We start from the raw sequence: 13,267 nt of genomic DNA, 5'->3' as shown, positions 1-13,267 counted from the left end.
CGCCGCCCCGCGTCGCGTCGCCGCTGCCGCCGCCCCGCCCCCGCCTGCGACGTCTGACCTCATCGCGCTGTCGCGTGCGTTCCCTCTACGTCCGAAGGACCCCTCCGAGCCCCGCCCCTTCCCGCAGACCCCGCCCCTTCCCGCAGACCCCGCCCCTTGGCGGCGGCCGAGCCGCGCGCAGCCCCGCCCCCTTCGCCTGGCCACGCCCACTGCCCTCACCGCCCGCGGCCCCGCGCTGAGGGCGGCGGCCGTTACGGCGGGTGGCGGCCGTTAGGGCGGGCGGCGGCCCGGCAGGTGAGGCCGGCGCGGCTGGCGGCGTTTGCTGCATCAAGGCGTGCGGGTGGCGCGGCGGGGCCCGGCCCGGCCGACGCCGCTGAGGAGGGCGGGCTTCCCCCTGCCGCGGGCGGGGCAGGCTGCGAGGCTGCCGCTGCGGGGGGCCTGGGCGCTCCCCGGGCTCCTTCCCGCCGCCGCTGCTGAGGGGGACGGGTCTCGCGCGGCGTTGCCCAGTAACGCGCGTGGTGCCGGTTTACCCTGCGGTAGCGTTCACGCAGCCTGGTGGAAAATAAGAAAACTTGTCCCATTTGGGGTTTTTTGGTTTTTTTGGGTTTTTTTTTTTTTTTTTCGCCTGTGTAACGCATTTTATATGGAGGTGTTCGCTCTAAAATTACTTCGTGCAAAGGCCTGTTAGGTCAGGCGTTTAGCAGCATCGTTTCACTCCTAGGCGTAGCAACGCAACCGCGGCTGTGCGTTACGTCGCGGATTGTTAGCGTCTGTAAAGCAAAACCCCGACGTGAGCGACTCGCAGAGGCTGGTCTGTTAAAGGCTGGGCGATCAGTTAGTTTCTGGCAATACAGAGCGGCTTTTTCCGCCTGCGCGTTTCCAGAGCGAAGCGACGCCGAGCAGCGCACCCAGGTGCCCGTGCGAGCGGCGCCTGCGCGCTGCCTCCTTTCGCAACAGGCGCCTGGGCGGGGCAAGGCGGTGACGAGGGCGCGTGACGCAGGAGCCGGCCGGGTACGTCCAGTGCCGGCACGCGGCGCTCCGCCCCGCCCCGCGGCTGCTCGCGCTTGCCGGCCGGCCGGCGTGTGGCTGTCAGGCGCCGCCGAGCTTGGGGTTGCTGCCGCCCGCCCGCCCGCCCGCCTCCCCCCGCCGGCCCTGAGCAGAGAGCGAGGGCGGCCATGAAGATCTGGAGCTCGGAGCACGTGTTCGGGTGAGGGGCCGGGCGGGGAGGGCTGGGGGGCGGCGAGCCCCCCGCGCGCCTTGGCCGTTGAACGGCGGCGCCGCTCCTTCCAGCGGCCGCGCGCGGGCCGGCCGCCGCTCCGGGGCCGGGCCGGGCCGGGCCGGGCCGTGGGGGGCAAGCCGGGCCCTGCCAGGGGGAGGGCGGAAATTGGAAAGGGCGCGGGCGGAGGAGGGAGCCCGGCAGCGGCTCCCGACCGGTTATGCCGGCGCGAAGGCTCGCGCGGCAGCCGGGGGCGGGGGGTGGGGGGTGTGTGGGGTGGTGGCACCGGCTTCTCTTGGCGTTAAATCCTCCGGTGAGGCGGGGTGGGCTGGGGACCGTCCCCGGCGGTGCGTCAGCGCTCCCCCGCCGCCGATCCTGCGTCGCCTTCAGGTTTTTCCTGCGTGGTCGGGCCCCCCTGTGAGGGTTTCTCCCACCGCCTGCCGCTTGTGGCGGGAAATACCATTCCAGCAGGGCAGTGGTGGAGCTGGCCCGACAGCCTCATTGCTTGATAAAGATGTGGGCATTAAAGGAAAAATAACTTTCACACTACCAAAAAAAAAAAAAAAAAAGAATTCCAAACTACTGACGTACTTGATGATACATTCCAAGAGGTATGGACAGAGTGACGGTGGATTTGACCTTAGCCGTCAGATACTCTCACGGAGATACCTAGCAGACAGCCATTAAGGAAGCGATAGCTGAGTAAGTTTTCTTACCGTCAGTCCTTTTTCCGCATTAAACATATTTTGAACATAGTTCTGGTCATCCAGTTCCATTTTTGTGTAACGAGGGAACCATAGGAAAAACTATCAACAGGTATGTAACACTTACTCAAGCTATACCGGGGAGCTGACATGGAGGACACAGCAGCTCCAGTGCAGCTCTTAAAAGGCCACCGATAACTCAATCTGCTACAGGTCTCTTAAAAATCTCAAAACTTGAAGAGCACCGGGGGTGATAGTTCTTAAAATATTTACAAAATATCCCAGATGTGCAGTTTTAAACTTCTTTAATTACATTAACATAACTGAATTCATTACACTGACATAGGCACTAGGTGTTCAACTTTAATAGTAGTCTGGTATTAAGTACACAGTAACTTCTAATACGAAATGACAGGCAGAGGCTAGTAAAAGCTGCTTATGTATGGCATAACTTCTGAGACTGAGATTAATCTCTGTTGTGTGGGAGACACAAACTCAATTTTTATTTGGCATTTTCTCGTTGAGAGCTGTATTGGAACGCCCCCATCTGATAGTGTAACATGTGCGGGTGTAGATAGTTCACCTCGGGGGTTAATAAAATATTGTTGTGCCTTATCAGATCTCTGACTCTTAAAATCCCTCAAGGACACTTAACAGAAATTTGACCTTTTCAGTTTGTGTGTCTTCTGTTGATGATGATGTATAGTCACTGAAGATAACAAGGAACGACCGTTCCAGCTCTCCTTCTGGTGTAGGAATTGAAGGCTCTATTTTTCCTGCTTGCACCAGTAAAGCTGAAAGGCCTTTTCTTACTCTTCTTGTTGGAAAAAGAACTTATTTTTCCAAGCTTCTGTTTGTTCTGGCAGTGGTGTACTGTTGATGCCCTTCTGTACCGGTCTATTTTAAGACTAAAAGTAGTGTTCTTAAAAATCAAATCCATTTAGGGCCCTAAGTGCAACTTTTATGTACAAGTTGGTGCCCCTAAGCCTTCTTAAGTTAGATACCAATAGTTGAATTTTTAAAGTTACCTTTAAAGGTTGTAAACCTTTGATTCCAGATCTGTCAGTTATTCTGAATATAGAAATCATTGCTTAGGGACAGAATTTCTGTATTGGATCAAGTCCATGATTGATCTAGCCTCCTCTATTTCAGAAGAAGATACATGAAGTCCCACAACAAGAGCCGTGTGGACAGCCTGGCCTCTAGTAGTGGGGCTGCTCTGATCCCAGGAGTTTGAGATTATCAAAACTTGTTTCATAAAAACAGTTCTGTAGTGAGAAGAGTATCCATAAATGTAATTCATGCTAACAAGCTGCTGGAAACAGTAGTATAGGTGCAGACTTAAGGCACTGAACTGATACAGTTTCTGAAAATCTGTTTCTTTATTTTGAACTTCCTGATTTTTTTTAGTTGACTGAAATTTCACTTTGCTTTTTTGCTGTAGGAAGAAACAGAAACTAATGATTTCTTCTTTAGTTTATTTGGTGTGCTTAGAATTATAGAAGAATTTATGTTGGAGTGGACTTCTGGAGGTCATCTAGTCCAGGTTAGCAGGGCTAACTTAGGTCAGGTTGCTTTTCCAGATGAGTTCTGAAATGATTTGAGATTCAACAATCTCTATGGACAGCTACCCCATCATTGTGGGGTTTTTGCACAGCTAATTGGAATATCGCTTGTAGCAATTTGTGACTGTTGCTCCTTGCCCTCATTTCTGTTAGTCTTGGGTTAATAATTCCTTTCTTCACTCTGTAGAAAGGAATTTTTTTTTTTTTCTGTTTGTGTGTCAATACTTTCTTATTGCTTTTCCAAGCATCGCTGTATTCTGAAGGGACTTTTGGGAGCTATGAAGTTGTACAGCATGGGTCATATTATGCAAGCTAGAGGCCCGATTTAGTGTTGTCTGAATACTTGCAATCAAATGCACAATAGTTACAAATATTGTCTCCTTTTTACAGACACCCCTGGGATACCGTGATCAAAGCTGCTATGAGGAAGTACCCCAACCCAATGAATCCGTGTGTGGTGGGAGTAGATGTCCTTGACAGAAGCCTGGATAACCAGGGGAGGTTGCATAGTCACCGTCTGCTCAGCACAGAGTGGGGACTGCCAAGTATTGTAAAAGCGGTACGCTTTTACAGTCTTAATGTTATTAAGGGTGTGATGCATTTTTATGTCATCATCCGAACTGGAGCTGAATTCAAAGTAAAAGCTTAATTTATAGGAGAGATCATCCACAAATATCACATAAGCTGTAATTAGCATACTTTGTTGTGAGAATACATTGTAGGCTTTTAATATGTCCGTAGTGTGCGTACATCTGTACATGCCTTCCAGACTGGTCTGTGTCATGTTATAGAACTGATACAACCTCCCAGGATGTAGCCTTGCCACTGACCCTCGTGTTCTGGTATCCATGAATTACTTTGTATTTATTTCAGGTCGCTGAGAATTTGACATTTATGCATTTCAGTTTGTTTTGGGGTTTTTTTTTTAATTTTAGTACTTAACTGTTTTATTTTTTAATTTTTTTTTTTATTTCTTCACTTTCAGATTTTAGGAACAAGTAGAACTCTGACTTACATTGAAGAACATTCTGTGGTAGATCCAGTGGAAAAAAAGATGGAGCTTTGCTCAACTAATGTGAGTGGTAGCTTAAGAAGTTCCTGGTAATTAGTTCTGGAGATTAGATGTTTTGCTCTTAACATTTAGATTAGAAATGTGTTTGCGTCTTTCATCAGGAGGCGGCAATTTCCATGTCTTAGTTGGCATCTTAGTTGGCTCTTTTTTTCCCTCCTTCTTCCCACAAATAGGAAACTTTAAATGCTTTGGGATCAAACATTTGTGATTCTGTTTTTAATGTAAGATTATTTCTCAGATTGGATGTAAAGTGGTCTGACTTTTAGATTAATAACTTGTTTACATTACGCTGCCATTTACAACACAAGTTTTAATTTGAAATGCCTTTTTTTCACAAAATGTAAATGAAGTATTATGCTACATTTTGGTATCCTGGGAACTTGTAACTATCAGATCTAAAGTTGAGATGTCTGTAGGAGAGCCTTGTCTCTGTACAAGAGGCATTGTCTTTCCTGAGTATTAATTTTCTGTATACTCCAAATAGTGTTATGATGGTCTTGGTCTTGAAGAGCTTCTCTGAATTGCATGCCATAAATCAGATAAGACTTAACATTCGGAGAAAACAAATGGAAAGCTGTTTGTGCTTTGTACTGTGAATAGGAACTTAGCTTGATATAATTAGATCTAGGATAGGAGAAGATGCATCACCCTTTATAGGTCCTTTTATTGACTATGTTCTGGGTTTTATATTCTGTGTACGTTGCTTTGGCTCTGACATTAAATTGAGCGCTCTACTATTGAGGAGTGCTGTTGATAACAGAAAAATTAAAGGCAGGAAGTGAGGATTTCAGCTCTTCTTTTCTTTTTAAGATTACTCTCACAAATTTGGTGTCTGTTGATGAGAGACTGGTTTACACGCCTCATCCTGAAAACCCTGAAAAGTAAGTCGGGATATTTGTGTGCTGCTTTGTGTGTAGGAGACATTATGTTAGTCCAGTTCAGTTTAGGTATTCACTTTTCTTTGTTCTCTTACAGAACTGTGCTAACTCAAGAAGCAATTATTACTGTTAAAGGCATTAGCTTGAGCAGTTATCTGGAGAGCTTAATGGCAAACACAATATCTTCTAATGCCAGAAAGGTACATCTTTATTCATTTTTCTCCCTCTCTCCCCCCACCCCTACCTTTCTTTTTGTTGAAATAGGAATTGTCAATCCTGTGTGCTGAATACTGTTTAATTTCTTTTAACTTTGTGCAGAGTTTCAACTGATTTTTTGTAGGACCTCAGCAAGTAGAATATAATTTCCCCAAATATGAAAAGGTTTCACTACTAAATCTCTGTTTTTCAACTAGAATTGCACATCAGAACAAACAAACTTCTATGTGTATGCTACAGTTACACATAGCATACACATATTATTGAGTTTTGTTTTTTGGTTTTTTTTCCAAAGCACCTTTTTAAACACTAACCTCCTATTTCCAGGAGCTAGTGCTAGTAGTGAATATAAGTTCCTTTTCAGCCATTATAATTTGGATTTAGCAGTTAATGCTAGTGTATTTTCTATGCTGCTTTGTCAGTTGTTCCAGTTCCTATCTGTTACTGAGCTGTCTCCTCGCCTTTGGCTGAAAGTAAGGTAGCATAAGCAGAGGCATATTCTTTGAAGAGGTGAAACTATGCTGGCTTCTGTAGGTAACACTACACCAACTCCTCTGTCTTGTGCTTGCTTTTTCTACTTGGCTTGCAGCCATGGAGCTGTACTTCAGCACAGGCAGAGCTACGGGAGTGCTTATGCTTTGGCATATTGTCCTAGCCTTCTTCGGGGAAGGTGGGAAAGAAATGGGGTTGCTAGAGAAGCATAGGCGTCGCCGCCTAAGAGCAGGATGAATGCACCTGAAATTGAGTTTGTGCTCTGCATTGCTGGAGAGGTTCAGCACAGTGGGAATCTGGCCCAGGTAATTCCTAGTACGCCAGAGAGCCTGTGCTTTAGCCAGCCCTTTGTCCTTGTGAGAGATGTTGATTGACCAAGGCAGTGTAAGCCAACTTGGTAAGAGGTATTGACCAAGGCAGTGTAAGCCAACTTGGTAGGAGGTATTGACCAACTAGGTCAGAGAGCAGAAAGCCTCCTTTTCCTCCCTTCTGTGTGCTTCTCCAAAAATGAGAGGAAAACAGGTTAAAATCAGGGGATGGGGAAGGAGTGATGGGTAATTTCTAGACACTGAAGAGTAACTTTAACTAGCTGAGTGCTCTCTGTGTTTGTTTGAAAGTCATAAATGGAATGTATTTCAGATAAATTTACAATTCTATTCTGATCCAGTTCCCATTTAGAAGTCTGTGGGACATATATTCTTGAAAGGGAAGTCCAAACCCTGGCTCACAACCAAACTTCAGGCTGACTTGGAGGTAGCAAAGCACTAGCTAGTTGGAATGGCCAGATAAACTAGGCACGCTTAAAAGTGCTGGCTGAATTCCTGCTGTGGCATCTGTCACATTGCATGTCTCTACTGAACTCGGAGAAAGAGCGTAAATATTTCTTGGTACCTATTCAGGTGCTGCCTGTGTGAGAGCTCAATTCCTTTTAAAGATTGTTCTTCTGTTCTGCCATTTTCAAGGAACACATTGGCTCTTGCAAATCAAAAAGACCTTCTTGTCCTGTGTGTTTCACTGAAGAGTCTCTTTAGAGATTTTGAACTTGGCAGGAATTTGTACTTGCTGTTACCAGCCCTTTCTTTGCTAGCCAGTAACCTACTCTGCTATTACTAGCTCTTCCTGCATGCTGTGCTGTGCCTCTGTGCTCTTGGCACCCCTCTTAAACTTCATGAAAGTTGCTGAAAAATGTTTTGTTGTTCTGAAGAAATAGGAAGTAAGTATTGAGATTTTGCTCCGGGGTGGAGGTGGCAGATGACGCATTATGGTTTTTAATGATGATGGAAAAATCATTTGCCATATGTTGTAAATCTTTTTTGTGTTACTCCAGGGGTGGGATGCTATTGAGTGGATAATTCAAAATTCTGAAAGCGCTCTAAGCTAGCAGTTCTCTACATCTACAGTTTGTACTAACTAGTGGTAATGCCAGCATTCTTCTTCTTGGTACAGCATTTCAGCTTTCTAGCAAATATGTGCATGGATTGTTGTCATGTGAATTTCATAAATTAACCTGCATGTATGTTTTATATACATTGCATACAGGAACGGCAAACATGTTCATTACACTGCAGTTGTAGAGAGTGAGAGTAGGTCAGATCTAGACTAGATCAATTAACCCGTGCTTATGCCACCAGGCACCTGACTTGCTGCAGCCATGTCTTGTGCCACACGTTACTGCTTATGGTTTGAAAGTGGAATGATGGCTGCAGATAACTCGGCATGTGAATGAGTCCCTCTACCAAGTGTTTGATCTGGTCCTGGTTTCTGTGATTTCAGTGTGTGAAACTGGTACCTGAAGAAATTAATAAATTGGTTAATGACTGGAATTGGCATTATAAAAAGGAAACAGAATTGTGCTCTTAGGGTATAAAATTGGTTTCTTGAAACAGATTGCCTAACAGGCAATCTTTTGCTTAGTGAAATTCTATTTGCTTTTCTTATGCCTGAGGAATATTGTTGCCTTTCTGTGAACTTCTGTGGAAATCTGTACAAAGCTTGAAGCTGTCAGAATGTCAGACTGTTCATGTTTTTCATTGGTCTTGTAGTTACAGTCATTTCAGTACTGACGTGTCCCTTAAGTCATGTGACTATGAAAAAATCTGACTTCAAGGTTGAGAGAACTGAGTGTACTTGCCTCTGTGATACCTCCGTGCAGATTGTTTTGCTTCCACTAGTCAGTGTAGCCTGTCTCTGTCATTCCTGTATTGGCTTATGCTTCAACTAATAAGATTCCTTAAAAAAAGAAAAAAAATCCATTATGCTGTTTCTCCTACTTAAGAATGTAGGGATTTTTTATACTGCTTACTTTGAGATCAGTGTATGCCGTGAGTGTTTGCTTTTATGTTCTCATTCCACTAAGCTTTTATGGCTGTTTTTTCTGGAAAATGTAAACTACAAAGGCTCAGCATTTATCAGTCACTTAAGCTCTACCAACAATCTTCATATGCAGCATTTGGTCTGCCAAACACGTCATACTGCTAACATATGCAATAAAGACTAATATAATATGCATGCTTCGTTATGAATGTGCTTGCTTAATGACTTACTACAGAATTTGTTGTACAGTACGAAACTTTATAGACCAATCCTCTGTCAGATTTTTTTTCTTTTTTTGTAACCAGATAGTTCTACAGTACTTGGAGGCTTTGCATCTGGTTAAGATTTTATAAACTAATTTCCTGTGCAGAATATTCCTGAAATCTTCCTTGCCAATATCACGAGTTATTCTTAGCTGCAAAGTACAGCACATAGTGTATGCAGGTCTAAGGAAATGTGCAGACCTATGTAGTCGCAAAAGCAGAAAGAAATATCTTGGTGCTCCAGTTGAATGTCATGGATTTTTTTTTTGTCCTTTGCTTTATCTTATCAACAAATATATCAACTAAAACACCATGACCTGGTTGTTTCATAGTCAGGGCCTGAAAAGGATCTCAGGGTTTTCCTACTGAGCATTTTCTACATCAGAGGTGTTTGACTTTCTGACAAGTCGTCTTTGTGCAATTAGGCAAATAAAACATCTAAGCTGGTGCTGTCTTACTCAGTTCTCTGTGCCTGTGACACCTGAGAGAGGACATTTTAACCTGACTTTTAAATATCCAAATGCGTGCTTACTGAAAGATGATTCCCCCTCTCTCCCCCCGCTTTGTTCCTTGCAGAGCACTCAACTCAACTAATTCATGGCTAGTTACAACTTGTTGCTATGCAGTAGCCTACTCGGGTCTGGCTGCTTTTATCCGTGCTTTGCTGGTGTTCCCAGCTCTTGCGCAGGATGTAGAGGTGGTGGAAGTTACCCCCTGCTGAAGCATGGTTGATTTGGTGCTCAAATGGAAGGAACTCGAAAGTTAAATCATATTCTTCTACCGACTTTTTTCAGCGACCTATACTTAAACTAGACAATTTAAATCATGTTTTCTTGATTATTGTTGGTATCTTTTAAGGGCATATCTTGAACTAAGTTAACATAAAGATACTAGTTCTTGAGGTAATTCCAGATAGTGCTGAATCCCCCTTTCTGAGTTCTGGCCAAGAGTTGAACACTTTGCTGTGATATGTGGATAATTTTTCTCAGGTTAAGGACTGCCTGCCAGTGCAGACATAGCAATTAGTGTTTATTCTGTGAGTCCCTGTAATATGAAAAACCTGAAGAGAAACAGAGTCAGCCCTTCACTGAACTTAGTGAGGGTCTTGAGATAAATATGCTCTTATTCATAGTAAAACTTTATTTCTTTTAATAGGTTACACTTTGCAGTCTTGAACTGGGCTTTTAGTATTATTCCAGAGTAATGTTTCTAGCCTCCAAAAAAATTCTTCAAGGGTATGTGTGGGTTTTGTTTTGACCTTTTGGGGGTTTGTTTAGGTTTCCAAAGTTGTTTATGCAGATTCTTATTTATGTTTAGTGGTTTATAAAGGAGAACAGCAGGTTCTGGACACTTCAGGAGTTTTTTGTTCACTTTATCACCTATAATGCATGCAACAGAAGTAGTACATCAGAGTTCAGAACAAGGGCGGAGGGGGGCTCTCCCCCCACTTTCCCTCAGTCTGTGCAGAGGGCTTGAACGCTGACACTGCCTCATCTGAAGACTTAGGACTTTGTGGACTCAGACCCTTTATCTCCAGAACTCCTCTAGACTTGGCCAGAGCCATGTGGCTCCCAGTTACTGCTCTCCACTGTTTGTACTTATTCTTAGCAGGGTAATGTGAGGTGAATGTCTCTTGGCTTCTCTTGAAGTGAAAAAAGGCCAGGTGTTTTCCTGGTCTGATCCCATCTGCTTGTTTTGGCAAAAGCTGTCATTCTGAGATTGTGGAGTTCTAAAATCTTGCACTTGTTTAGTTAAAGTGCTTCTCTATTTTCTTGGCTTCATTATGCAGCTGGCTGCATGTTCATCTTGTGGTCATTGGGGTGCACCTGCTACAGGGTCTTGTTAAGGTAAAAGGTTTCTGACATGCTTATTTTGCTGGATTCCCCAGCTCTTACTATAGCATTGGCTGTCAGCGCCTAGCTTTGAGGCACTCCCATTCTGAGAGTGGAACAGAGAAAGACCATACCTTGGTATAAAATGTGCCACTGCAGTCTCTCGATTAGTCTGTTTTATATGCTGAAAAGTTGCCGTGCCGGCATATGGAATTTAGTGCGAGTCCATCTCTGAACTCTTGCTAGATATCAAATCAATTAATTGCTACTTTGAAGACTATCTTTCTTTGTCCTGGATCTTCTAAAAAACCATCCATACAACTTGGTTAATGAATCTGAGAACAGTATCTAGCCTTTGCCATAAATTTGCTGATATTCTTTGGATTCTGGGAGCAGTAAAACCAGCAATACTCTTTACATAAGGGAACTTAACTGCTGAATTAGGCTTTTTGCTTAGGTGCACTACTGGGAGCTCACACCAATATTGTATTTACTTCTTGCTTATGGGTTAAGCAAATGCCTTTGCAGTGAAGTTTCCATAAGAAGATGCTAAGAAATTATCAATCCAATCTGGTATCAGACTATGCAGGGCATTAAATTAATTTTAAAACAAGTCTCATGTCTGACAGAGGAAAAACTATAGAAACGTGAGCAATGGTGGTGTATCTGTTCTGATCCTAAATTCCAGTATTTTCCTGGCAGGGTCGGGATGCCCTGGAGTGGGTGATCAGCAAACTAAACACAGAATTGGAGGAGCTGAAGTCAACACGTGAGGGCATGAAACCAGCCATGGCAGCAGCATCAACAGAAAAATAAAACCAAAAATACCAAGTAACGGACAGAAAAGTTTTATTCTGCAGACTGCTTTGTAGATCTCCCTTCCAAGGCTGATCTGCAGAGGTTCTATATATTTATAAGAATATTGGATCAGCGGAAAACTAACCTCATCCGTCATCTCCACAGCAGCTCCTGTTGCCTACTGAAGATTAAATTGACCTCCTGCAGATGCTCTTTTCATTTAAACAATTTATTTTTAACACTGGAAACAAAACATTTAGCACATTTAAAACTGCCTAAATGTGCCTTTTATAACAAAGATAGAGTATGTTATATTTACACCATCTCAGTTTTTTGTACTCAAACTTGAAAGGAATGCATGCGTGGTATTAAGGGTTTTCCATGTGAACATTTGTTCTGTGAAGGGCTGATGGGTACTAGAGCACTGAATTTTGTCTGGTTTTGTAATCTGATAGTGTCTTATGACCATTTAAAGGGAACTACATGAGTCAGAACATGAACTAGATACCTATCTAGAGGATCATCCCAAAAAGCTAAAACTTTTGTGGTACTAACTTTTCTTATGTTGTTTGAATGTGCTGCCTGAACATGAAACACAGATACTTTACCTCTTAGATGTTTGTATCCAAACAAAGATAAAGTTTCTATTGATGTTACTAGCCTAAACCCCTCCTTGGTGGGGAGGAGGATGTAATTTATTTTCATATTTATTAATTTGCCCTAGTTCCTCCCTTTTGTATGAGGAGAGGAGTAGTAATTCCTGGAAGGTGCTGGAAAATACTTCTCTTAATTATCTCTAAGAAGGGTACTTGTAGGCTACTTGACTGAAGGGACTGTGCTGTTCCACTAGTCCTTGCTCTTCACATCATGTCTTAACTGAGGGAGAGACTGATGCAATAACCAGAAGAGCTGGAATGAGAGATAAGCAGGAAATTTGAAATCCAAATGGTAAGGTTCCATGAACATGTACTTTTCATGCCCTGAATGGAGAAAACAAGAAAAACAAATGGACTCTCCTTTTTGAGTGCTTTCTACTAACTATTGACTCCCAGCGTAACTGAATTTTTTCAACACTTTTCCACGTTGGTACAAAGTGGTTTTAGGATCATTTTAAATGCTTCTCATTATCTGGAAAAATGTTCCAGTAACTGCAGAAATTGCTTCCTATAAAATGTGCATAAATATATATTGGTAACAGTCCTAGCCTTGTCTGATGTTCACAAAATGTTCATGTTTGGTCCAGGTTTAGTATATGTTTCTTAGACAGCCCTCTGTTAGGGCATTTTAACTTATTTTTTGGTGTGCGCACAAAGTGAAATAAATGTTGCAAGGATGTTTACTCATTCAAGTGGCAAGCATGTGTTTAGGAAGTTGTTAAAGAGCATGAGTAACTTCTAAAAAACTAGAAGAGCAAAATGCTGGTCGCTCTTTTGATCTGGTAATTTTAAAGTGTCTGTAGCTTGAGGGAAATTTCGGTGTTTGTATTCTGGTTAGTGTGAAAGTGAACATTAATTTGGGTGTAACTATAGTCTCACTAAATTACCTGATCCTAATGAATAAACTTAATTTAAACATATATATACACATATATATATATTAGTCAAAAGCAATTAAATGAGTAGCTAATATTTACATTGCTCTTTTTATATGGACCTAAAGCCTTTCTTATTTTGGAACAGAAACTTAGAGCTTAAAGGCTGATAGCAGCTCCTTTCCGGAAGATGCACTGGATAGCTTTGGTGCAGGTCAGTTCTTGTGCTTCTCAGAGGAGGGATGCCACTTCCTGGATAAAGAATGCAGAAGATGTTCTAGCTCTTGGTGGCGTTCTGCTAGGAAGGGGAGTGCAGCTATGGCAGAGCTCTGCAAACGAAAGGAAAGGATGCGTAAGTGTGTGTGCATGTGGAAACCTGTACTGCAG

General features: G+C 43.3%; 1 protein-coding gene across 2 annotated transcripts; it reads left to right on the top strand.

Annotated features, from left to right (window-relative positions):
* Positions 1-264: 264 nt before the first annotated feature.
* On the top strand, positions 265-12,342 carry PRELID3A (PRELI domain containing 3A). Of its 2 annotated transcripts, none has more exons than XM_075728293.1 (6): positions 265-294; positions 3,876-4,044; positions 4,471-4,560; positions 5,368-5,438; positions 5,533-5,635; positions 11,254-12,342. In XM_075728293.1, exons 2-6 carry the CDS (start codon positions 3,907-3,909, stop codon positions 11,365-11,367), a joined length of 516 nt encoding a protein of 171 aa, XP_075584408.1. In that variant the 5' UTR covers positions 265-294; positions 3,876-3,906; the 3' UTR covers positions 11,368-12,342. The 2 variants fall into 2 exon arrangements, with proteins under 2 accessions (XP_075584408.1, XP_075584409.1); XM_075728294.1 differs by lacking the exons at positions 265-294; positions 11,254-12,342 and adding exons at positions 1,149-1,207; positions 7,471-7,524.
* The last annotated feature ends 925 nt before the right edge of the window (positions 12,343-13,267 follow it).

Source organism: Pelecanus crispus, chromosome 2 (genome assembly GCF_030463565.1).
Source record: "Pelecanus crispus isolate bPelCri1 chromosome 2, bPelCri1.pri, whole genome shotgun sequence".
Lineage (NCBI taxonomy): Eukaryota > Metazoa > Chordata > Aves > Pelecaniformes > Pelecanidae > Pelecanus > Pelecanus crispus.
Note: the sequence above shows the minus strand (reverse complement) of the source record. Positions and strands in the feature narration are given on the sequence as shown.

Bases quoted from the DNA above. Each gene is read 5' to 3' on its own strand.
- PRELID3A (XM_075728294.1), top strand. From the start codon at position 1,176: ATGAAGATCTGGAGCTCGGAGCACGTGTTCGG. The intron at 1,208-3,875 runs GTGAGGGGCCGG...TCCTTTTTACAG, and splicing joins AGCTCGGAGCACGTGTTCGG to ACACCCCTGGGATACCGTGA. The intron at 5,439-5,532 runs GTAAGTCGGGAT...GTTCTCTTACAG, and splicing joins CATCCTGAAAACCCTGAAAA to AACTGTGCTAACTCAAGAAG.